General features: G+C 46.9%; 1 protein-coding gene and 1 long non-coding RNA gene across 7 annotated transcripts in view; one reads left to right on the top strand and one right to left on the bottom strand.

Annotated features, from left to right (window-relative positions):
- Nucleotides 1–20,624, bottom strand: part of SMARCA2 (SWI/SNF related, matrix associated, actin dependent regulator of chromatin, subfamily a, member 2) — a 174,898-nt gene extending 154,274 nt beyond the window's left edge. The window contains exons 1-3 of one of the 6 annotated variants that reach the window (XM_038527171.1): nucleotides 20,458–20,624; nucleotides 5,732–5,992; nucleotides 2,245–2,374 (exon numbers count right to left, since the gene is read on the bottom strand). In XM_038527171.1, the coding sequence (XP_038383099.1) occupies nucleotides 2,245–2,374; nucleotides 5,732–5,956 (355 nt within the window). In that variant the 5' untranslated portion in view covers nucleotides 5,957–5,992; nucleotides 20,458–20,624. Of the gene's footprint in view, nucleotides 1–2,244; nucleotides 2,375–5,731; nucleotides 5,993–17,965; nucleotides 17,987–18,571; nucleotides 18,705–19,592; nucleotides 19,729–20,457 lie in introns of those variants that run through there. The other 5 variants (XM_038527166.1, XM_038527167.1, XM_038527168.1 and 2 more) reach the window with 5 other exon arrangements.
- Nucleotides 20,625–21,335: 711 nt separating this feature from the next.
- LOC111096818 lies at nucleotides 21,336–25,710 on the top strand. The gene is made up of 3 exons (XR_005353188.1): nucleotides 21,336–21,854; nucleotides 22,195–22,254; nucleotides 22,429–25,710. It is a non-coding gene; the product is annotated as an uncharacterized LOC111096818 (long non-coding RNA).
- Nucleotides 25,711–26,052: the final 342 nt, after the last annotated feature.

Genomic DNA, 26,052 nt, shown 5'->3' with positions numbered 1-26,052 from the left:
ATAAAGAATAAGACTGTATTATATCAATGCTACTTTATTCAAAATATGCTTTTAAATAACTCATTGCCCAGCCTACAATGCAGTTTGCTAGTTTGGAGAAAAATATTATATGCTAATACTGATCCCATTTAATGCGGACCCCCTACATCCCTAAGTAATTATAATGTGCTGAAATTTTATAAAAGTTAGTATCTATTTAAAATTGTTGACTTGTGAATGCATCGGTTCACTTCTCTACCTAACTGAACACAATTAACTAGGTATCTATCCACTTATGTGCTAGATATTGTACCAAGTGTTGGGGACTCCAAGAAGAATAAAAGGGAACAAGCAATGAGAGAAATTTTAAGATACATAAAAGTAAAAACACTCAGCTAACACTCATGCATTTAAAGTGTTTGAGTCGAACTTTTCTCCTCAAGCCCTACAACTAGAGGTACTGTAGAGCCAGGAGCAGTGAGAACAGGCACCTGGCTTTGAGAATCACTGAATGTCACTCATCTACACCTCCCAGGTAGTAAAAATGAAATTTACATTAGTTCTGTGAACACACCTGGCTCCTTAGAATTTAATTGTGAAACCTGGGAGTGTTGCTTAAATCCATTCTTAACACTGAATGGGTCAAATAATTTCTTCCAATATTGCAAAGGGTCCCCACGAATCAGGCTGCTCTGCCAATGTGGTCAATGTTTGAGGAGTCATCTGCAACCCTTACATCTGTCTGACATCGAAAATCAGATCAAAAAAAAAAAAAATCAGATCAGAGGCTGGCATATTCAAAACCTGCTTGACTATTAGTGAAGATACATTACTATGCCTCCATGATTTGCATATATATATATATATATATATATACACACACACACACAAATACATATACAGAAATATATAAAGTATTAATTTTTCCTATAAATTAAGTTATATATAAATATATATATATTTAAATTATGAATACATTTCTCTAAATCCTAGGTCAAAAATCTCTCCTCAGATGGATGGATGGCTGATCATGAATAAAGGGGGAAAAAAAACCCTTGCATATATTAAACTACAAGGGAGTATATACAATAACACATAAACCACAAACTTTGAATAAGAAGATCAACATGTTAGTGTTAACTGGTCCCCGATTAATGCATGCCCCTGAATGCTGAAACCACCGTTTCATGATCCTGAAAACAGGTTACACTGTACTCAAAGACTAAGGTATCTTTGCTATGATACTTCAACAGTGAGGGAAGAAAGCACCAAGGAGAAGAGAAATATACCATATACTGATTGGCCATTACTGCAGGGTGAGTTATGTCCTCTACAGAGATATGCCAAAGCTCTAAACCCCAGTACCTGGGCATGGGGCCTTATTTGGAAATAGGAGCTTTGCAGATGTCATCAAGTTAAGATGAAACCATACTGGATTAGGGGAGACCCTAACCCAATGACTGGTGCCTCTATGAGAAGAGGGATATGTGGACACGGCCACAGACACTCAGGAAAACATCACATGGAGACCAAGACAGATTGGAATGAGAGGTCTACAAGCCAAGGAATGTCAAGGATTGCTCTCAACCACCAGAAGCCAGGAAGAGGAAACAAAAGATTCTTCCCGAAAGCCTTCAGAGAGAGCACAGCCCTACTGATACCTTGATTTCAGGCTTCCAACCTCCAGAACTGGGAGAAAATGAATTTCTGTTGTTTTATGCTCTCTGGGTTGTAGGAATTTGTTACAGCGGCCCAAAGAGACTAATACAACCACCCACCAGCAATGACAGCTAATTCCACTGCCAGAAAAAGCCACCTTACAGTGTATGAGCATGCATTTCAAGGGACACAGGTGGCTCATCTTACTTTCATATCTATGCTGTCATTTGGAGACAGACCTGGATTCTTCTGGCCCTTAACTTAGGAAAAACACAGTAAATTCTCCAAGCTTTGCCTTCCCCAACTACAAAATGGAGGGGACCTAATTTATCTTAGAAGATCATAATAAAGAATCTGCACAAAGTACACAAAGCCCCTTTGCAAATTTCTTGGACCCAGGGTGGCTTATGTAGAATTTACTAGTATTTTGAAAATTAAACTGCCCACACAAATCATAGCTGCATTGGTCCGGGTAAGGGGAAAAGAAGACTGTGGGATTCAATCTTTCTTAGACACGTTCTTTGGAAGTCACAAGTAAAACAACCAATAAGGAAGATGAAAGACTCTGGTACGGAGCCAGGTATCAGGTGTATGGTGGACACAAACCTTGGCTGTGTTGATCCATTGGACTCTGGGGAGGACCCATCCCTGGGTGAGGTGGCCGCATACCGGTGCCTTTCATGGATCCGCAATGAATATCTTCTACAATCCCCTTGTCATGCATACCATCGATGGGCTGAAATAGTTAAAGAACATCAGTTAGATGCCTCTTTAAGGTACAAAACTTCCCTCTGGACCATTGAGATCGCTCACCTTTAAAGTCTTCAAAACAGTGGCATAATCATCTGTTGCTCATACGACAGTTATATATTTCCACAACTATCCTACCTGCATCATCATATATTGCACATGTTTTATAGGTGAGTGCAAAAAAAATAAGATGACACCAACAGGATTAGCAAAACCATCCATTAGTCAAAAGTTAAGGCTTTAAACAATTGGATTTTTTTCTTTAACAATGTCAAAAGCTTACAACTAAAAATGAAGTCGGCTCACAAGGTAGACAGGTGTAAGCTATTCTTCACTACCCTTTTAATTAAGTCCTGAGACCTGTTGTAGGTTGAAGTTTAGTTCAAAGACCAAAGGGAGACTTTTTGAAATGTAGGTGATGATCCATGTTTTTGGTAATTTTTTCCCCCCATTGGAGAGGAAAGAACTCTATGGAAAGTTTAAAAGTCGAAACCAGAAACTTCCATGCAGTTGGGAAAAGAGGAACAGCCAGGGAGGAGCAGAGTACTGCCAGAGGAGAAAGAAGGTACGATGGATGAATCTGTACCACAGGGAGAGGAAGACTTGAAAATGTTTTAAAGGCAGAATTGGGGGGGGGGGAGTTAAAAACACAGAGACTGGAAACAGGACATGAGGCCTCGTACATAACAGGCACACGATAAAGAGCCATCGAGTTGACATTAATCCAATCCAGAATTGGGCAGTGGACCATGTGTTTGAAAAAAAAAAAAAAAGAAAGAAAAAAGTCTATTCCTCCCCAAACTGGAAGAGCAATTTTCAGAACCGCCTGAAAGAAATATTTCCAGGAGTTTATAGAAACCAAATGACTTCAAGCAAGAAAGTATGAGTGTTTGCAGTTTTACAGAAAGGAAAGTTAATTTCTGCAGAGTCAAAAGCATGCACTTGAAAAGAGGAAAAATTTACCATAAAGAGGATGTTCAGAAGAAAAATGGGAAGAATTTGGTATAAAGAGTGTCTCTGAGTCTGTTAAATAGTAATAATGGGGAGGGAATCAAAGCAACACAAGCAGATGTATTTAGGCCACTTGTTTATTTATTTCCAGTGATGTTGAAAAGCAAAAAGCTGACTCTCAGAGGGAGAAGGAGGAAAAAGACAAGGCATAGAGCTGCCTGTAAAGACTCTAGGAAAAGGCATCTGGTCAGCAGGTGTGAACTCCAGGCACTTAACCGTGTCCCCTCGCAGGGAATTATCTGAGTGGCTGGGATTAAGGAAAAGCAGGATGGGAAAAAAAAAAAAAAAAAAGCAAACTCTTGGCAAAACAAAAGAAACTGAAACAAAAAAGAGAAATGGGGTGGTGTGGGGAGAGAATATGAGAAAATGTGACAAAGACGCTAGGCCACAAAACGGAAGGGATCGGCAGAGATAATCACCCAGAGAAACGACCCAGTGCAAAATCCTCCGGGTGACCCTATACCATGTCACACCTTTACCTTCCCAAGGCCTGAATAATACTAAAGGTCAGCTCAATCTCTCCTTCAGGAGGTGAGACAGCCTCCAACCATCCTGAAGTTCCTCAACCCACTTGGACGAAGGCCCACAAGTGACAGATCAGACCTTATAATAGCTCCCAAATTAATTTAATATGAACACAAGACAGTGTAATGATTTCAGTATGGCTATATGTTCAATACATCTCTTAAAGAATATGATATGGAAAATAAGTGGCTTTATTTCTTTAGATACCTGACAAGCTAAAAAATGTGTTGGGGAAAAAAAAAGCCTTAAAAAGCGAAGAGTGAACCTGGGGATAGGAGAGGGTTGGCCAGGATATGTTATCAAAGAAAAAGAGAAAGTTTCAGAGTCATTAAACAGTGATGATAGGATTCTGTTAAGGTCAAAGCAAAACAACAATAAAAAAAAAAAAATCAGACCTCTTTGATGTATGTACCTGGGTTTTCCACAGTACTTTCGCGGAACAAGCAGATGGGTGGTAACTTATAAAAAGCAAGCACAAAGCTGTTACCTGGGGTGAAGCCAGGATTAACCATTTCTTTATCTCAGTATGGTTTTACTCTTCAAAATAAGGATATATTGCTCTCCTGATTGGGAAATCATCAACAAACAAAATTTGAGGAAAAAAAAAAAGAAAGAAAGAAAGAAAGAAAAAGGGTCTTCCCTTCTGGGCTCTGATGCTATACCTGAAAAATTGACCTACAGTCTTACACAATTAGAGGAAAGACATGCTCTTTTGACGTCATCTTCCACCGCTTGCCTACTTAATCCCAGGAGGCAGCCCCACCATCCAGAAGTCAGGCATGACCTTTAGGTCCCGTGCAGTGTGGCCTCACTGATTTTCACTGGCTACTTACTCACTTTCAGAGCAAACTGTTGCCGGACCTGGCTGGCTTTCTCAAGAGGCTACATGCTCTTCTCTGCATCTCCTGCAAAAGGCCTACCGCCAAGTTGCACTGATAAAATCATTCCTACAGCCACAATCCAAGCCTCATAAATAGAAATTATAACCGTAGTCCAGAGACAAACAAATGGGCCTGTGCTCTGCAGAGTCCCAGCCCTCTTCCGAAATCAGAATAAAGCCACTCGACAGAGGAGATAGCAAAGTGCATTTTAGGAATTCCCTGGAAAACTATTTCATTACAATAAAGCCTTTTAAAACTATGCCTTAGAAAATGACTCGTTTTCTTTCTTTCTCTGTGGGATCTGTTTTTTTGATAAATAAATATCAACATTCTTAGGGAATAAGAATAAATTTCAATACAATCCATCCGTGGATGATATGTTATTTTACATATACAGTCGGGGGAAAAAAATCAAGACTTATTCGTGAATACACTTATTCACCAGGCCCACAACCCGCAGCCCACAAATCACAGAATCTTGTCGTCAGAGCTGCAAATTCTATCTAGTATTTTTCAAAAAGCCAAGATCTGATCTTCCTGTATAACATCTGTAACAATAATAGAGCCTTGGAACGTATGTTTTTAATAACAGACAAGATAAGACAAAGACCTCACTTGATTCTCTTGTTAACAATAGTAGAAAAAAAAAGTATGTGTGTGACGGGTGGGGGGGAAGTGGGGGGAGTTATTAGGGATATTAGCCATCCATGACTCAGAAGACAAGAGTGAACAAGAAAATAAACTCTTGGGATGCCTGGGTGGCTCAGTGGTTGAGCATCTGCCTTTGGCTCAGGACATGATTCTGGGGTCCTGGGATCAAGTCCCGCATCGGGCTCCCCACAGGGAGCCTGCTTCTCCCTCTGCCCCTCTCTCTGTATCTCTCATGAATAAATAAATAAAATCTTTAAAAGAAAAGAAACTCTTACCTTATGCATTTGATGCATGCCTTCCTGTGGGAAGTCAGCAGAGCCCATCGTTGGCATGGGGTGCGAGACACTCGGAGGCCCAGGACTTGGCCCCATCATACTGTGGACAGACCCTGGGGATGGTCCAGGTCCTGGACTGGGTCCAAGAATTGGTCCAGGAGAGGGTCCCGGTCCCGGTGAAGGCCCTGGATGGGGCATGGCGCCAGGGTCTGTGGGTGTGGACATCTACTTCTCCTGTCTTTGCCAGTCAGTAGAGTGATGCTGAGTTGGAAAGAAGAAAAGAGAAAGGCAATGTCTTAAACATGATGTTAAGATCAGAATGAAACTTGTTAGTATTTCATGGTGCCATTTCTGTAACAAACATCAAACAGAACTGCCCTGTCTTGTCCAGATGTTTGAGTGAGTGTGATATATATCCATCTGCCCCAGTCTTTATGAAGACCACTTGTTTAAAAGAAAAAAAAAAAAACACTCTAAATGATTCCCCAGAAAGATATAAATCATCTAAGATACAAAAGACTCACTAGAGAAACTCAAATTTAACACATAAGCAGAATTCTAAACAAGTTTGAAATTTATTACTGGAGTCAACAGATGCTCTCCATTACTTACTGGCTTGGGCACCTTACAAGTCATTAACCCCCCAAAGCCATTAAACCATAAAACCTCTGAAAGAATATCCAACCAAGACACGTTTTCATAAGTAAATGAGCGTTGGAAACTTTACAGAGAATTCTAGATGGTTAAAAGGGGAAAGAAGTACAATTTCAGAAATTGAGGATTAAAGAGAATTTGTCCATCGTGACAAACGCAGGGACTGTGGGAGTCAAACAAAATACGGGTCCAAATACCCACGCAGAACAGCCACTGGCCAAGCCCGAAAGGCAGTGTCGGCCGGGTCCGAGCTCTGGGCCCCGCACAGCCAGCAGCCCCCCGCGCAGGGCCACGTCGCCCACCATCTCCGCTGGACCCCAAGCGACCAGAAGAAACGGTTTCACCCGTGGTCCTCCTGCCAGGCTGATGAACTGAATGAAGACCAGTGGGAGAGCCGAGACCCCGGATCACCCGAGGCTGCTCCGGGCTCCAGGATTCCCAAGGGAAGTCACCCACGACTACCAGATGGGGCCGCACAGGCGAGGTGAGAAAATCCCAGTTCCCGATTTCGGGAAAGCCATATTCCATCATCCACACTCCAGGACTTCTTGGCATCCCCCCCCACCCCCCGGCCCACCATCCTGGGGGGAACACCTCAGGGTGCGGGTACACCTGCATCTTGGATATGAGCCCAACTATGACAAATAAGCTATTTCTCAGATTCCCATCAACGATCGCTGAACAGCCCTAGTGACCCTAGTGAGAGTTAAGTGTCACACAGGACCTTCTGTTATCTGGGGCCACATGCCTGTACGCACAGAAACTTCGCTGCTGTCAACCTCAGGACACGCAGGATGAGACCCCCTCCGTGATCTGCTCGCCCAGCCACTGCCCAGTGACGGGAGTGGAATGAACCACAGGGTTCCCGGCCACTCACAGCCGGGCCTTTCCAGTGAAATGAGGTCCCAGGGGAAGCACCATTCCCCGCAAGCTGCTGTGCCCCCGGCGGAGTCCCTCGCGGGTGACGGCAGGAGGACAGGGTGTTGCAGGCTCTTCCTCACTCCCCCGGGGCCCCCGCACCTCCGACCCGCACGTCGCAAGTGCTCGGAAAAAGATCTCAATGAACTGCCCGCGAATGCTAAGGGCAAACTATTAAGAATCAAGTTATCTTATAAATAAAAAATTAGAGAGTAATCCGTGCCCGAGCTATGTTCGCGTAAGGAAATCTAAGAAGTGTCGGCAAGAATTTGGGCCATTCTGATAAATGAATTTGGGCTAAAAACAGGAAGCAATGAAAGGCTATGCGTTGCAGCGACTGTGACACCGTGTTTTGCTGATACAAGATGGGACTCAGAGAACCCAGTTGAAGTGGTTTCTAAAACAACAGGGAAGCTTCAAGGGTGAATTATAGCCTTGAATTCACTAGAGAGCCAAATGTTATTATTTATTCTTTATGATTAACAAAGCAGGCGGAAGTAACTTCTTTTTTTTTTTTTTTGGCGTGCCACCCCCTCACATACAGGCTCCTTCAGTCAGCATCTTAAATTTAGGAAGCTGACATCAATCCAGAGGTACTACGAGTTAGAATGTTCTTTCATGTGTATCAGCAAACTAATACACCCCTTTATTTTTTAGTGAATAAAAGGAAATTGCTTACTTCCTGTTATGGTTTACCTTGAAATGGGCTTCAATAGCTATTCCGGTAACCTACCACCAGTTTGAACAATGAAGAGACAAACACACCGCCTGGCAGTCCCAGGTTTCCACATTTTATGTATGTTTTAGTGTACGTTACCCCGCAGCACTACCTCGTGCCTCTGCGACCGCTTTCGGCGGGGAATCTGGCCGAGTGCTGTGATGCCTTGTATACGGTCCCATAAAAAAAAAAAGAAAAAAAAAATTTTAAATGCTCCTCGTTTTTTGTTAAGGGAAACTCCTAAAAGAGGAAAACAGATGAGAAGAAGAGTGGAAAAATACTGGACACTTAAGTGGAATGTGAACACAGGAACGTGTTGTAGAAGAAACTTCTTAATAAGCAGAGAACGGCCCAATGCATGGGCCTCCTGCATGTGTCCGAGAAGCAGCACAGATTAAAACAAAAACAAAAACAAAAACAAAAACAAAACAAGACAAAAAAACAAAAGAGAGAAAGTAGTAGCCCAGAGAAACAGTGAAGTTTTAACAGCTGAGGCGCCTTGCCCCCTGCTAACAGCTGAGGCAGGAATCCGGGACAATCGTACACCTCGAATGGGACACTCTGGCTGTCCTGACTGGGTGTCCCGAGACGCGGGGTTCCACTTGGTCCTCTCGTGTCCCAGGGCTGTCACCGACCCTGGGGCCTGGGGCAGAGTGCTCTTCCTCGACAGTCTCTGTGGTCCTTCTGGGCTTCAGAGAAGGGTATCTCCACGCTTCCTGCACCTGCCCACTAGGGACTCAGAGCCTCTTGCCCCCGTGCTCCAACCTGGTGAGCGGTGGCATACGTCGGGGTACCTCCATGGCAGGACCTGGGCCGCCCCTGGATTCCTGCCTTGCACTAGCACCCCGGTATCCTGAAGAGGAGTGACTCTCAAAGAGGAGGTCATTGCCCTGGCCTCTTCTCCCCGCTCCTCATTTCTGCAGGCTGCTAGACGTTCCCACAGCTCTCAGGCAGGGGGAGGCGCGGGTTGTGACCAAGGTCTTGGGGTTATGGTTTAAAGTCCAGTGTTGGCCAACTGGGCTGCTCCTTCACCAACCATGCCGCCGGCGTCCCTAGGAATCGAACCCTTTTCCTCCTCCTTCAATGCACTGATGACGGGCACAGACAGGCAGCGAAGGCAGTGGGCACAGCGGGGACGGCCAGCGGAGGGACGGCCCAGACCACCTGGACAGGGTAGGAGCCGTGTGTCTGTGCACAAGCTCACGCTCAAAATCTGCTCAAAATCTGCTTCTCTTTCATGTTGGGTGGTAAGGTGGGGACAGTTATACATTGTCACAATGTAGAAGAGCACAGCCTGTTCCACAGTTAAGTGGTTGAAATAATGAAGGAAAGGTGTCCAGGGTGGGGGGTCGGTAAAGCCTGGCAACCCCAGCCTCCCCATGCCCTGGCACCGCGAGTCCCCATCCTCCTGCTCATGTGCTCCCCGAGGACTGGTCACTGTGTTCTTGGCCAAGACATTTTCAGCAGGACACCCTATCTTTCTCTGTGTCCTGACCCTGCCTTTACAACCGGGGAGTGTGTGTTTTTAAAAATAAAAGTCGGAGCGGAGCTTCCCACAGCTGCAACCACCGCAGACACCTTCCCTCAGCCCAAACCTCCTTCCCTCCCTCCTTAGCTCGGAGCCCCAGCACACCCATCAGCATATTTAATAGGAGTTCAACTTCCTGGAATTTTAAGGGTCGCCAGTCCAACCATGACAACCGCGACCAAACATACACCTTGCTGTCCCTCGGCAATCAGCTGGAATACTGACCACCCGGCCCTCTCGTGGTAATATTTAAACACGCTCGCGTGGCCTTCACAGCAATCTGAACAACGCTGAGTTGAGGACACATTTTGTCACATCCTCCTTCGAGAGATGAGGGTGGGAAGTCAGCAAGGGACCATGCCGCTGGCCCAAAGTCACGTCTGTAAGCGGGAACTTCTGATCTCTCATCCCAGCCCAGGGCAAGGCCATCCACCAGGGTGGAGGGTTTCCACTGTGGCTGGAGTGCCACCGTGCATAGGGACGCAGAGAGAATGGCCTAGAAGCCAAGATGGAAGCAATGGGAGGGATACTGTGCCAGACAGGGTTTGGCTGTGATGACAGACCAATCGGTGAAGTTCAGAGAAGCCCTGGAGAGAATGTGAGGTGGACACAGCTCATGAGCAAAGGTTGGTAATGTCCAACCAAATATCCAGAGGCCCCGTTTACTTATCTATTGCCAACTGTCCCGAATTTCCACCAGGCACAAGGAGTGTAGGATGTACAAAGAGGCCCCAAGGGCTTCCCCCAAGGCTCTGCAAGTCAGATAGGAAAAGGGGACTTATCCATAAATAGCATGGGGGGTGGGGTGGGAAACAACTGGAAACTCTTTGGGGCACCTGCTGGCTCAGTGGTTGAGCATCTGCCTTCGGCTCAGGGTGTGATTCCAGGGTCCTGGGATTGAGTCCCGCATCGGGATCCTTGCAGGGGGGAGCCTGCCTCTCCCTCTGCTGTGTCTCTGCCTCTCTCTGTGTGTCTCCCATGAATAAGCAGATAAATGTTTAAAACAAAAACGAAAGCAAATGGAAACTCCTGCAGGACAAGAAGGCATACACAGCTAAGGGTGGACAGGAGAGACTGCTTGCAGCCTGGGTGGAGGAAGGAAGAGAGGATGAGGGAAGGCTTCCTGGAGAAGGTGCCATTTCAGCTAGGCCTTGGGAAAAAAAATACATAGAAATAAATCAATAAATAAACAAACAGACAGATAAATAACTGGATGTCTCCCAGACACGTTTGCTTTCGAGTCATGGAGAGTTTCGGGGAGATACAACCACCCCGACCAGACAGCACCTCTTAAATAAGTCTTCACCAAGCATGGCCAGATCCTGGCCTTGCAGCGCATCTTTATCATGCTGCTGGACTTACAGAAAGACTGGGGTACGGGTCAAAGGTGAAACATTAGAAATAAAAATTAGGCCCCGCTCACAGCCCTGAGAATAGCTCAGTCTTTTTCAAGTCTTTCTGGCTGTTTCGGGAGAACTGCAAGGCTCAGGAGATAGTTAAGATAAGAGTTCTTTTTATGTCTGTTTGCTGATTCAGAACATCTCCTGACCTGAAGGGCTTCTCGCTTTTCTATGTAGCTTTCTCTATAAAGGAATTGATAATTCCCCTACAAGAAGTAGCAACATCTCTCCAAGTAGAACAGAAGCGCTGCTATTCTTAACGGGGGAGCGGGCAGTGGGTAAGAACGGCAGTGGAGATAAAGGACATAAATCTACCAGAAGTTTCTTTTTTAGAGACCAAGGTTGCCTGGATAGACGGTGAGACATGACCAAAGTCCTCCTGCCTCTCCATCTGAGACATACAACTTTAAACACTCCGCACCGTGAAAAACCACGCTGGGCCTAGTGTGAAACATTACATGATCCTGGACCCAAGACTCGAGAAAAACCTGGAAAGCATTTTCCTCCTAGTGCTCTTTCAAAGCTTGACAGACATGGAAATTCCTGTGACTTTTTCCCCATCATAAATAAGGTGCATTGTGTCATGACAAAAATGACCTGTCACTGATTCAGTGGCCTTACTGATGGAATACATTCTTCTTTCCTTCGTGTGCTAAACTGTTCACTTTTAGCTTCCCCACTCGAAGTCAACTAGATCTTAAAAAGCGGCTGGATTGGGCACCTGCATGGCTCAGTGGTTGAGTGTCTGAGTTTGGCTCAGGTTGTGATCCTGGGGTCCTGGGATCAAGTCCCGCAGCATGCTCCCTACAGGGAGCCTGCTTCTCCCTCTGCCTCTCTCTGTATGTCTCCCATGAATAAGTAAATAAAATCTTAAAACAAAAACAGGGGCTGGATTAAAACACGGTGCTCTATTTGTCAGGCTTCTGTGGGCCCTTCGGTTGTACAGTCAAGGAAGCAAATTACAACGTTCGTGGCTGCCCTTCCTTTAAATAACCTGCCCTGGGACTGTCCTTGCCCAGAGTTAAAACCTGGCCAAGGCTCAGGGCGTGGGGGGGTGGGCAGCTCTGTGTGGGATGAGAGGGAACACAAACACTGCAGCAGCTAATTCTTGCCCCCACCATCCCCAGGCGATGCTCGACAGAAACTTGGCACTTAACATCATCACCCTGCAGGGGCGGTGGATTGCTTTCTCACAAAAAGCCTGCCTATCATACAATCCCAGGACCTCCTCCAGGAGGACACCCGAGGTTTGCACCAAGGAAAAAGTCCCTGGAGGAGGGTGGTTACGAGAAAACCCCAAGTATCAGAAGAAGGCCCTCAACAAAAGAGTACTACGATGGAGCATCCTTCTAACGCAGGACCCACGTCCATTGGTAGTTATAAAGGTTATCATGGATTACTACCTTTTCCAACATTTAGTTGAACCTAAATTGCTAGGTAATTGGTCAAAACCAAACCACAGCAACGAAACCAACAAAAGCTAGTTTCAGGGCATGCCACCCTGACCTGTAACGTCTTGCGTACGTTTACACACACAACCATCTCTCCTAGGTTCTATTAGGCCCCTTTGCAGAACAACCTCATTTGGGATGCTGATAAGAACGATGATAGCCACTTTCTTCTCTATCTGCTAAGATAATGGTATTTATATACTAAACATATAAGAGTCTGAAATATATATTTTTAAAACTCTTCTGGCTGAGATGCAATGACCCAGCAGCAGAATGCAACCCTTACTTGCCAAATGAGCCCCAGGTATATGACAGCCGGGTTTTGACATGCCCCCACTTGCCCTGACTTTCACAGTAGCAACAAAAGTTCAAGAAGGAACCCTTCACCTTCACTGCAATTAAAACGGATCATGGCCATTTACAGATGAGCGTGCCATTTAAAAAAAACCACCACCATAGTTCATTGGAGTTCTTCAAGTTTCGAGATCTTCATCTACAAAACAGGCAAAATAGTCTCAGGCTACAACTGCAATTCTGATACGAATCAAGTAAAATATTACCTCTGAAGACACCTTATGAGTTATGGTGTAAAAATGTACATTATCTCCAGGATCCTTTCAACGGCTTCAATACCTACCCTGGACTTGAGACCACGGATTAATCTAGAATGTTTTTGCTCATGGATTCCCTTGATCAAAACTTCTGACACAAGCCTCCAATACACACTAGATAAAATATTCATGCATTAGCCTGGACATCAAGTCTTTCTATCATCTCCAATGTCATCTTCCACCAATTCTCCCCAACTGGAACCTCCCTGAATAGTCAGGTCAAGTGCCTTCTCGTGGATTTTTCCGATCAGTCTCTGTGATCTCTGGAATTTCTTCTGATGATCTGCACCCCAACACTCACACCCCTGCCCTCCTCTGGCTGCAAGGCCACCCCATGGGCCCATGACAGCTCACCCTGACCTCTTCCTGCATTACAAGGCCTGTGCAGTTTACCACAGATGCTTAGGTACGTTCTTTAAAACACAAATTCTCAATTGTAGATTGTTTATTTATCTTATTTTTTTTAGATTTTATTTATTTATTTGAGAGAGAGAGAGAAAGAGAGAGAGAGAGAGAAAGCACTAGCAGAGATAGGGGGAGGAGCAGAAGGAGAAGAAGCAGACTCCCAGCTGAGCAGGGAGTCCAATATGGGATTCGATTCCAGGACCCTGGGATCATGACCTGAGCCAAAGGCAGACATTTAACCTAATGAGTTACTCAGGTGCCCTGTAGATTGTTTATTTTTTAGAGTTACAGCATTTTAGCACACACATGAATACAGCACAGCAGTAAAGTACAGAAGAGGTGCAGATACTGCAAAGGTAAACATACGCCCACTTCAAAAGCACTGGGGGAAGGTGGGAGAGGGCTTTCCTCCTATACATGCAATTTCCACATCAATGACTCATCTTCCAGTGGGATGGTGACAACTGGAACACACAAATCAAGTAGGTGAAGAAATACATAATCACCCTAAACAAGGAAAACACAAACAAAAACTGATAAGACAATTTCCCTTGGACCACTGTCAACCTATAAAACAATATATGTGGTCAGAGATTTGTTTTCTATTATTAAGTGATTTAAATTTCCAAATACTGAATTTGGTTTCAAAAGAAGGGGAGGAGGGCGGAGTTAGAATTATATTTATATTTAGTGGCTTTTTCAAACTTATTTCAGCCTTCTATAGGTTCTACTGGACAATTCACAAAAGGGTCACCCCACATTTAAATTCGATGTTTCTAAACAGTTTCAAGAACATTAGTGCTCGCAGAGCCATAGATAGATAATGTCCTGGTGTAAAAAGCGACGCTTAAGTTGATGCTTACGCACCCAAAAATACGACGGAATACTGCGATTTTTAAAGGTTTTACATGATACAGGCATAAAGCCTCATTACAACTGTCTGAATGTTCTGCAAGTCTTACATAATGAAGAAACCATCACAATTCATAGTTATAGTTATATAATAATGTTATAAATCTGGAAGTCCAGAAGGGCACCATTTATGTCAATATTTCAGTCAAAAATTCTGTCGACTGGGCGCCTGGGTGGCTCAGTCGGTGAAGTGTCCGCCTTCAGCTCAGGTCATGATCTCAGGATCCTGGAATCGAGCCTTATGTCCTGTTCAGTGCTCAACACAAAGTCTGTTTCTCTGTCTCCCTCCGCCCCTCCCCCTGCTCGTCCTCTCTGTTTCAAAGAAATAAATAAAATCTCAAAAACAAATTCCGTAGTCCATATCTAAACCATCACTCCAAAAGAGTGAATTAATGAGTTATTCACTCATAATTAAGACTAAACGGTGCTTATACCCAACATCCGAAAAGACCCAGCTATCTGGCTCCTGAATTTCATCAGCTCCATTCTATATTTTGCTAAGGTATAATTATTCTAGCATCTTTGACTGTATCTTTAATGCCTGTATTACTTAAAATCTTTAATGTACCCTCAATACTGTCAATGAAAAGTACCATATTAACATGAGAGAAAAAGAAGGGATAATAAACTGTAATAAGGTCATAAAAGTTTTCCAAACCCACGTTGCAAGATCCCATTTAACTTGCTGGTAAATAACCTCAAAATAAACATGCTGTCTTCCACAACGATTCTGGCAGAACTAAGTTTTAGACTTCTGTATTCTCTGGCAAAGAAAGAGAAAGTCATGACTTTCTATGTACAAAAAAGAAACGTCTCAGGCCTTCCTAAACACTCTACTAAATAGCTTCACCACCTTCCATATCTTCTGCTCCCAACCACTTACGGAATGACCCAGGACTTTTTCAACTGGCTAAAGATTAAAGTTCCATAATGCAAAGTCTTCCAAAGATGACAGAGAATTCAGCATCCTCTGTTGGTCGAAAACAATCCACCAGAACACATTTAGGGATAAGGAGTGATTCAGAAGATAATTCTTTCACATAAAAAAGTGACAAGAGAAAAAAATCAGAAAAGTAGCTCCCAAATATGGCTTTCACATTAGGGAAATTTTCTCATCTGTTCACCAGAAATACTGCTGGGGAGAAAAGTGACTCATTTATAGGGAGTTCTCCAAGTCCACTCATGTTAAGCAACAAATTGTCCATGGCTCCCCTTAAAATCATCTTGACCACAAATAATGGGAATCAAAACTTGTGCTGGTTGAAATCAGGTCCTATCAACACTCCCTCAATACGCTAGTGCTGGCAAACACTGCCTAGCATTATATTTGTGATAATTCAGTTGTCCTCATGGCAGCATGTCAAGATGTCACAAATCGTGATTTATTATTTCTCTAGAGTATCAAAAAGCTGCTGACCTAGGGGAGTTTGACAAACAAAGGCCTTGTTTACAAAGCAAGACTTCTAAAGGGGGGGGGGGGGGAGAAAAAAGCCATGAAAATACTGAAGGACACCACCACTTTTAAAATTTATGAAAGTTTTCTCTTTTATGGTCTTGCTCCAATACATAATAAGCCTTTAAAATGAAATGTCAAAATATTATGGTAATATCAGGGGTATCACAATGGTCTCCTAGAGAGAACAGAATATGCTTTTATTATCAGTCTGTAAATGTCTTCTTAATCAAAGTCAAAAAGTTCAAAAAAATTATATGCCAAAGTGTTACTTTCCAGCTAGCTATACTGTCAGAAATATCTTAAACAGAATTCAAGCATTGGCGATAAAATACAAGCAGGGGCATTTTTTTTTTTTTTTTTTTTTTGTCAATTCCAAGCCTCAGGTGTTGGTCAAAGCACTTTTCAAGAAAGTTGACGTGAAATGCTCAAAAACCACTTTAAAACGGAACAAAAGAAAAGATCTAAAGCTGCTTTGAACATACTCTTGTGGTGAATATTTTCTTAAGACGCCACAGTGCAGCCAGTCCTCAGTCCCGGAGCTAGGATGTCACTGCTGTCACTCATAAGAGAGAGGCTGCATGGAAGGTAGCGCTCCCTCACCTCTGACCATCCTTCAAGGCTTCTGATACCCCAAACTCCTAATTTATTTTTACAATGCTCTTTACCTACAAGGCGCCTCTTCTTAAGGCCTCCAACCAGGTTAATGGACCTGGGTCTCCAGGCTTGGATTTTTTTCCTTAGTCCACTGCAATAAATATCTTTGGTACCTAACAGGTATCTGCAAATCCCTTCTTTCAGTAGCAAACATTTGAGTCGTCAGGGAGCTTTAAAAAAAAGAAAAAAAAAAAAAAAAAAAAAAAAGAAAGAAAGAAAGAAAAAAAAAAAAAAAGTCCAGGAGAATAAAAGCGCAATTAGATCCCTAAAAGAGAAAGTGTGTCTGGATTTGCATAACAATGCACCAACTTGGATTCAAACCTGCCACACCTCTTAACACTTAACCAGTGTGCTCAAAGTGGGCTGGAAGCCTACCAAGTCTGGTGTTGGCAAACAAGCCTGGGGCAGTGGCCCTCCAAGAAACTGATGGAAAATATTACGGAAATATTTGAATGTGCATATCTAAGTGTATACACACACACACACACACACACACCACTGGGCATGCCTTTTATCTTAGCACAGCTCTCAAGGCCTTCTGGAGTCTTAATTTGGTTAAGACAGAAATTCTCTTCCACTCCACACCCTGCAGCACAAACAATCTTTCGGTTCATACTAGCATTCTGCTCCTACAGGCATGGCACAACCAGGTGTAAATAAATTAAAAAAAAAAAAGTCCTCTGAAATGGAAGTTTAAAATTTAACTCTGCTCTTCATGACGCACAGACGTTAAAAATAACCACTCCATGCAGCAGACAAACGTGTATCCTTCATGCCTCCCTCATGCTCTACCATTACACGTCCTTAGGAATCCAGTCTGCCCAATGACCAGGAGACGATGATGACACCTCTCCATAAGCCAGTAACCCCGGTCGCTTTGTTGTTTCAAAAGCACCCACGTCCATCGGACTGGGGAGGAAGGAAAAAAGGCGAAACCTTGCAAAACTCTCCCAAAAGTTATATAAACAAAGGAGGGGAGAAGCCCAGTGTGGGCTTTGCACCCATGTGCCACTAAAATTACATAACACCCGGCGCAGGCATTAGAGAAGGAACGGATTCTGCACAACACCCCCACTTTGCTCGACTCCCCAAGCCCGTCTCCTTCTTTAAAAAAAAAAAAAAACAATTTTTTTTTCCCCCCAAACGCCTGGCAATCCCAAAAGGACGACTCGGAATATATGCATTTTATTGCTGGGGTAAACCGTGCGAGAGTTAGGCCCGAAGTTTGGATGTGCAACAGCCCCAGGGCGCAGCCGCTCCGCTCCGCTCCGCTCCCCGGACCCGGAGGAGCCAGAGCTACGGGCGGCGGCGGCGGCGGCGGCGGCGGCGGCGGGCGAGGCCTCCTGCTTCCCCGTCGCGGGGCTGCCCGCTGCAAAGTTTCCACGCGATCGATCGCAGGGCGAGGAGCCCGCTGCCCCCGCCGGCCTGACTTTGCAGGAAAGGCGAGCCGGGAGCCCGGCGGGGGCCGGCAGGGAGAGCGCTGGCAAGCTCCGCGCTCGGCGGGCGGCGCCGGCGCAGGCTCCTTACCTGGGGGACGCGGAACAAAAAGAGGCGCGGGGCTCGCTGAGCCTGCGGCGGCCGCACGGCCCGAGGGGGCTCCCGGCCCGAGCCCTAGGCCCGCGCCCGAGCCCGCGGCCCGGCCCCCGCCGCCGCCGCCGCCGCCGCCGCCGCCGCCGCCGCTTCCTCCCTCGCGCGCGTCATGTCACGGCGATCAAACATGTCTGTGTGCGCTTCGCCGCTGTGACTTCCTGATTCTCTGCCGCTCGCGCGCGCACACTCACACTCACACTCGCAGGCACACGCGCACGCCACCCCCGCCCGCCCCCGCCGCCGAACCTCGCCTGGCGCTCCCCGGGCTCCCCGCGGCCGCCCGCGCCCCTACCCGCGACGGGGGCACCGGCCCGGCCCCGCGCGCAGCACACACGCACACTCACGCGCAGACACACTCGGCCGGCCCCGAGGGCGCGGAGGCGCGAGCCGCGGGAGCTCGCCGCCCCCTCCCACCCCCTCCCTACTTAGCCGCCCTGCCAAACTTTTTTTTTTTTTTTTTTTTTCCTGCCTGATCCACGTCCAACTTCCCTCCCTCCCCACCCCAGCCCCCACCCCCAGCAGGCCGGCCTGCCCTGCGCTCACCAGGATCCGCCGCAAAGCTGCAACCCGGATAAAAATAATAATGCAATCCAGGCGGCGGAGGCAGGGGCGCGCGCGAAGACGCTGGCAGGAGGCGATTTCCCCGCGTGTACCGGAAACCGGCCGGGCGCCGGGGCCAGGGCACGGGTGTCCCCGGGAGCCCGCACTGCTGCGCCCCGCCCCGCGCGCTGCAACTGCGCCCAGGCTGCGAGGCCTGGTGCGGGGCACCCGGAGCACCGGGCTCGGGGTGCGCCCGCAGCCGGAGGGCGCCTGGGGACGGGCACGCCGGACCGGTTATTTGGGGAAGTGCATCGCGACACCTTTGCAGATGGCATGGCCCTGTTTTGCAACGCAAACGGGAGGAGGGAAGACGGCCGGATGGAGGGGGAGAGCAGAGGAAGGGGTAAATCAGGTTGGGATGGGAATAAAGCAAACTCGAAAGCAGGGAGCGAGAAGGAAGGGGTGCGTGTCATCGTGGGGAGGAGGCTCCCACCCGGTCTCCCCGCCTCCCGCCCTCCCCACCCCCGCCCTCCTCCTCCCCCCACCCCCCACCCCCCACCCCCTCGCAGCCCTTCCCCTTCTCCGGCGAACGCCACCACTGCTGGCCGGGTGCGCGCGGGTCCTGTTTGTGACAGTCAGGCAGAGAGGATTATCCGGATCATGGCCTCCCGGCCCGCGGCCGCCGTGGCTCTCCCGGGCCCCGGCGAGCCCCTAGCACCCCGACGATCGCGGGCGACCCACGCCCGAGGTTCCCGCGGCTCAGGCTGGGGGGAAAGACGCCGAGCCAACGAAAACAAACCCGGGGAAGGGGGAGGGCAGCGCAACCGAGCCCGGCGGGCACCTCCGACCTCCTTCCCTGGGGCCTCCTCCCTCCCCGCCGGCGGCGCGGCCCGGGCCGGACACCCCGAACTTCAACAGCCGAGCCCGCGCGGCCGCCAGGTACCAGGTACCAGAGGCGGGCACGTCCGCAGAGCCCCGGGCGCAGCGCCCCGGGAACCCCTCTGCCTAAAAAGGGCCTGCCTACCGGTCAGCGTCCTCCTCCCCGCCCGAGGGAACGCGCAAAGTGGAGGTGACACCTCCGATCCTGCACGCACCGGCCCCGCGGCGGTGGCTGCCGCCTCCCGGGCGCGCCAGCCTCGGCTCCTCCCGCCGCGATCGGCTCGCGTCTCGGCAACCGGAGCCCTTTAAACAAGTCCCCGGGAGGCGGGTGGCAGCCGCGATCGTTGGCGCCCCGCCGCCAGCCCGGGCTCCTCGCCCTCCTCTCCCGCGCCCCTTCCAACTCTTCCGGGGAGGACGGCTCGGGGTGAACTGTCGCCTTTCCATCCTCCTCCCGGGTCCTCCAGCCGGCGCCCTACCCCAGCCTCGAGGGGATGGGGGGGGGGGGATTGCAACCTTGCGGAGTGTGTGTGTGTGTGTGTGTGTGTGTGTGTGTGTTGCAACCTTGAGTTGGCAGCGAGCGCATCGCTGACTGCCTACCTGGGGTCAAGGCTGTGCTGTGTCGGGATCCCCCCCACCCGCCCCTCGCCTCCCCGAAGTAGTAATTATTACTGTTATTATTAGAACAGCAAGGTTCGGTTGAAACTTTCCCGTTTCTTCCACGGCCGCCCGGGAGCTGTCGTTAGAGCATTCCACCTGAGGCCCGCGGGGAGGAGGCGGGCTTTTTTGTTGTGGTGGTGGTGGTGGCGGTGGCGGCGGTTGGCCCGCCTGTTTGTTTTGGTCTCCGTGCATGCACAATAAATAATAATTAGGATAATAATGAAGACTCCCCGGCGAAGGCGGCGCGGTGCCGGAGGGGTTTGCGCGGCGGCTGCAGCCCCGGAGGCCGGAGGGAGGGAGGGATGGGCGGGGGGGGGGGGGGAGAGGAGAAAGGAGTTGTAAGTTATATTTACCTTGCTCGCGAGGAGTATGCTGGCTGAATCTCTTCCCTCTCTGAGTCACCCAGAGTACAGAAACAGAGGGAGAGAGGACTAGATTATGAATATGACTTCATTGATGACAGCCATCCCCTCCTCTTCCTAAAGTCGGGCTCCGCCCCGCGTCCCACCCTCGCCGCCTCCACGGGCGCCGGAAGACGCGCCGCAGTTGGCCCCGCGCGCCGCTCCTCCCTGCCCGCCCGGGCGCGGGTTGGCGGGACGCGCCTGTCACTCGGCCCGCTCAGCGACTCCGGGAGCTCGGGGCGGGGGGGGCGGAGGAGGGGGCGGTGTGCAAGAATGTGCACCGAGACGGCTCTACTGTATGCGTGGATCCGTGTGTGTGTGTGTGTGTGTGTGTGTGTGTGTGTGTGTGTCTGCGCGGCGCCGGCTCCCGGGCCGTGCTGGTGCCTGGAGCGGAGAAACTGCGCAGGACGCAGAGCTCGCCGCGAGCCCCGCAGGACTTGGGCGTCCGACATCCCTCTCCCGGCGGTCGACCTCGGGGCGGGAGGGGGGAGCTTTGGAAGGGACGTCGCCGGGCGCCCCCCACCCCCGCCCCGCCACCCCGACGCGCGGTGGGGGGTGGGGAGGGCGGCCGTAGTAATAGCGCGTAGTAGTTTGGGGGTAGGTGGAGAAGGTGCTGGAATTTAACTGTGCCTCCGCCTGCCGGAGCGCGCCTGCAGAGGGAAGAGGGGAGGGGACCGGGGGAGGGCTCCGAGTGGCACCGGAGCTGTTAGTGCACTGCACAGTGTGGACCGTGAAAGAAAAAGAAGAAGAAGAGAAAAAAAAAAAAAAAAAAAAAGCAGGCATTGTCGTGCCGGCTGAAACTTTTTCTACGCCACCCCCCTCCCCGTTACCTCCCCCCCCCACCCAAGGTTGTAATTATAAATCTGTCCCCTTTCTCCCCCGTAAAAAAGGGAGGCGGGCACAAAGAACATTCCTGCCAAATCTGTCTCTTTTCTAAAGGACGGCAAGCTTCCAAATGCCAACGAGGGAAAAACAGCTGAGAGGCTGAATGCCTTGTAAATAAATAAGCCCACCCTAACCCCTCTGTTTACTTTGCGGACCAGATGCGGCACGTGAAGCTTCCCTCACCTGTCATCTTCGAATAAAATGCATACAAGGAAGACATAGATAGGGAAAAACAACCCCGTGGGGGCGGGGCGAGCGGGTGAGGGGACAGCTGAAGCGTGGAATCTGCTTTTGATTTAAGAAAGGGACTAAATCTCTTATCCTGGGCAGCCCACAGTCTGTCCTCTCCCACCTCACGTTGCAGACCGATTAAGGCTACAAACAGTAAACTGCTGGCACTTGGCAGTTTGGAGACCTCTTGTTCCAATTCTCCTTGAAATACAGTTCTTTGGCTGGCGGAATAGGTCAGTGTTTGCTGAGACGAATTTTATTTTTAGTTTTATGAAGTGTGAAAGAATGTTAGGAGATTTTAAATCAGGGGCCTATTATTTCAGACTCAGATTAATGTAAGTGCTTGACTCTTAAAATTAAAACTGTTCCTATATGGTAGTGTTATGAAAAGAATGATGTATCCTTTATTTTGTAATGTAATGGCTTCAATTAGTCATTCAAAGTGCACCGTGACTCTCTAGTGGAGGATTTTCCCCCTAGAGTAAAATCCTATTTTAAGACCATTTTGCAGTTGCAAAATTGAGTCTTGGAGCAACCAGGTCTGAAATGCACTTCTCGGATGCTTGAAATTAGGCACTGGAGAAGTTTCCGTCAAGAAGCAATGGAAAGTGCACCCAATGCTGCACATGGTCTGTAAGTGGCAAAAAATTGCTTACGGGGCTGGTCCCGCTGCTGCTGGGGGGAAGTAGAGTTTGCAAGGGCACCAAGTTCAGGCCTCTGGGAGTGCCAATGTCAGCCACCCTGTAGTTTCAAAGGCTTTGTTACTTGCTCCATGACTTTGGTGTTAAAATTTCCTGTCTATCCTAGGATGAACCTCAGGATAACAAAAGAAAATGCATCTAAGAGAAACAATATAGTATGCCCCGAAGAGACAGTCCACTGTAAGAACTTGTTTTTCTGCCTGAGGATATGCCTGTATAACTTTTCCCCGGGAAATAAACAGTGAGAAACCTTAAAATTAGCGATGTAGTGAAAGTATAACTTCTAACTGCCTCATAAATTGCAACTAATAATATAGCCAGATAACCTAGTTGTCTGTAAAAGGGCTTTAACCTAATGGCAATGCTTATTACATTAGCTAATAGCTAGGTTTTAATTTTTTTTCAGGCCCAGTTGGTTTCTCTGGCATGCCAACCCCATACCTTTATTCCCGTGTGTGTGTGTAAGTACCTGTGTTCCCTTTAAGATTCCACCTTTACCTGCCATGCCAAATTTCAAAGAGAGAACAATCGTCTTGGTAAGACGCTGGAGGAAGAAGCTGGACATTCCTTGCAGCATTTTGTCAGGGGGGAGAGTTAAAAAGAAAATACTCACCTTGCTACATGTGTATATTCTTCGGCCCATATAAAATTTTGATGCAGTACTTGGAGGGATTGGTTTCAATGCATTATATGCTCGACTATGGGAATTGAATAATAAAATCTATCTCTATCTCTGGAGCAGAGCTTAAATATAGATATTGCATCTCCTTTCCCCTTCGTATTGGTTTAAGAAAGCACCACCTTCTCCCTTCAGGTCTTTTCAGCCTTCGTCGTCTTGTTTGTAGCTTGCACTGCAGCAAGTAGAAATGTTAGAAAAATAAGGCCTACACTCAGGAGAAATGAAAAGGCAGTCAGGGAAAAAAAGAGAGAGAGATTGTAGAACGTATAGCAGAAGCTTCATCTCTGAGGTAAAGCAACATTTAACAATTGATGTTAAGGAGGAAAATGATGGGGTTCTTTTGTTTCGCAGAAGATCCACACAAAAGCCAATATGGTTGGAGGCTAAAAGGACCCCAAGAGGCTGCACAGGATGCTATATTCACATGAAGCTTTTCCTTTTGGACTTTGATGAGTCATAATGTGTTCTCTGAACTTGCTTTTCTCTTTCTAGTTTGGCATCAAGAGATAGAAGTCGCTTTTTCATGTCTGTCTGGCCACATTCACTTGTTATGTAAGTCGGCTCTGGTTGATGTTCTGTTTAGAGTAGATATTGGGTTTGAAAATTGATATCTAGTTATAACACCCTCATAAAGAAAGATGCCGTGCACAAAGTTAGGAAGCTTGTGATCCCACCAGGCAAACTGGTACTGCTGGCTGAAATGTTGCCTGGCTCAAACGGGAGCAAGTCAGACCCTTGGGGAATGAGTACATTCATCTACAGTAACGGAACCCAAACGTGGACAAAGTGAATCAGCCGACAATTGACTTTAGCGAAGAGTTTAGAATTAGTAAGTAAATTTACTATGGAGGTAAACACTCCTTGCTCTTCTTCCCACCCAATAGTCTCAAGAGATTTTGTTTCACCAGTCATTCCTCCAAAATACCACCCAGTTCTCTTTGTGATGGTATCACCTTCTAGCTTGAGAGCCTTTGTCTACTTCCAATCCATTCCATGATGAATTTCAGCAGTAGCATGTCTTCCAAGGCTAGGCAAGGACAGATTTCTGCCAGCCTTGTTGACTTCCTCACATCACTTAGCTCCAGAGACCTGGCCTACCTACTGGTTCCTAGGGGGCCATATTGGAAATACTTCCCTCTGACCAAAATGCACGTTCCCAGTCCACGTCCTCCAAGACTCAGCTGTGGCGCAGCATCCTTCCAGTGGCCCTCCTTGCCCTCCCCAGGCAAAGGAAGCTGCTTATCCTACTCTGCTCCCATAGCAACCAGTGTGTACCTCCATTACAGCACTTATCACTTTGATGCGATTATTTGTTTGGTATCCTCCACTAGATGGTTAGTGCCTGGAGGGGGTAGAGCAAGTTCAATTCATCTTTGAAACCTCAGCACTTAGCCGGATGTCTAGTACAGTACATTGTATGTTGTTTAACAAAAAAAAAAAAAAAAAAAAAAAAAAAAAAACCCACAACTTTGTTGAATGACAGGATGAGATATATATATTAAAATTATCCGATAGGATTTAACCAGACTTCCCAATTCATAATTCTCATGTCAATGAACAAGATTACTAAGTGTTCAGAATCTGTTGTTTTCCAAGCTGAAAAGGCTAATATGTTTTTGTTTTGTTTGTTTTGTTTTGTTTTGGGGGGTGTAAAGTGGGAGGTGAGAAGCTTCATCTCTTGCAGTCATATAAAGAGCACTGAGAGGAGGTTTTGTTTGGTTTTTAAATTAGGCTAGGAATAACATGAGTGTACACTTGGCAACTGTGTGATCAGCAATAATCATTATAATAGCATCTCCTTGTATTCCTCCTTCAAATCACATGCCACTGTTTGTACACAGACCATTACTTATGCCATGTATCCACGTGACCCTATTAGTTATGTGACATTATCCCCATTTTACAGATGAAGAAACTGAGAGGCAGTAAATAATTTGCCTAAGACAGGGGTCTCCAAAGTGGAGTGAGCAAAGGGAATTCGCTGTGACTTGGGAAGAACATTAGAAATTCTATTTCTTTCTCCTTTAATGATTAAAAAAATATGTAATGACCCGAAAGAGAAGAGCTGTACAAATGTTTATGATATTCATTTACCCTAGCACCTTTACATGGTGCCAAGTAAAGTGGTCACTGCAAAGTATTGTATCTGAGGAGTACTTAGGGAAGAGCCACAGATGGCAGGATGACTGTGGCACCCCTCTGGTTCTTTCACTTTCAGGGTGTCTACGCTGCCTGAAGCTTACACCTTCCACAAAGTGTCTCCTCTGGTTTTCACCAATTAACTCTCTTATTTGGAAAACAAATGGCTTAAAAGATTCCTTCGAAAAAAATCAAAGGTTGAGATAAATCCAATAATGCACTCACAGGTGAAAATAAAGATCAAATCTGCCCCTTTAAGTTCTAAGAGTTTTTTGTCAGCCACACTGAGAAGCAAAAACAATGACAGTCTAATTGGATCTGACGAGAAATAGGTCAAAAACATTCACAATTATTCAAGACTCTTTGCAGTTTGGATTTATATGCACTATCACTAATGATGAATTCTGATCTGAGCATATATTTTGCCGTGAGATATTAGCTATTGATAGAGTATGATATCATCATGATTAGCAAGATATTTTATTCTCTCATCTTCATCTCACTCTAACTTCTATTTTGTGTATGTTTATGGTGCACTTGATATATTAATGCTGAATACATGTATTACGAATAAATATGCATAAGTCATACACTATCCTTTTTATTTTATTATTTTTTTCTTTTTTAACTGCAAGGGGAATGTGATCAAATAACTTGGAGAGAACTAAATGATGAAGTCAGAATTTTTAACCCAGCTCGGTAAAACTCCAGAGTCAGCATGATCTATGTTGCTCATGTAGAAACTGTTCAATCATTTGTCATCAATACAGGGTTCTTAACCCATTATGGGACAGAGGGAAGGTGGAATATAAATGAGCTTGGGCGCATTTGGCAATCCATTGAAACTGGGTCTGAAATTCCATGATCACGTTAAAGTGCACTTTCTGCAAAGGGAATCCATACATTCAATCA

The sequence above is a fragment of the Canis lupus genome, chromosome 1, assembly GCF_011100685.1.
Source record: "Canis lupus familiaris isolate Mischka breed German Shepherd chromosome 1, alternate assembly UU_Cfam_GSD_1.0, whole genome shotgun sequence".
NCBI lineage: Eukaryota > Metazoa > Chordata > Mammalia > Carnivora > Canidae > Canis > Canis lupus.
The sequence above is the reverse complement of the archived record's forward strand: the minus strand, read 5'-3'. Positions and strand labels throughout refer to the sequence as shown.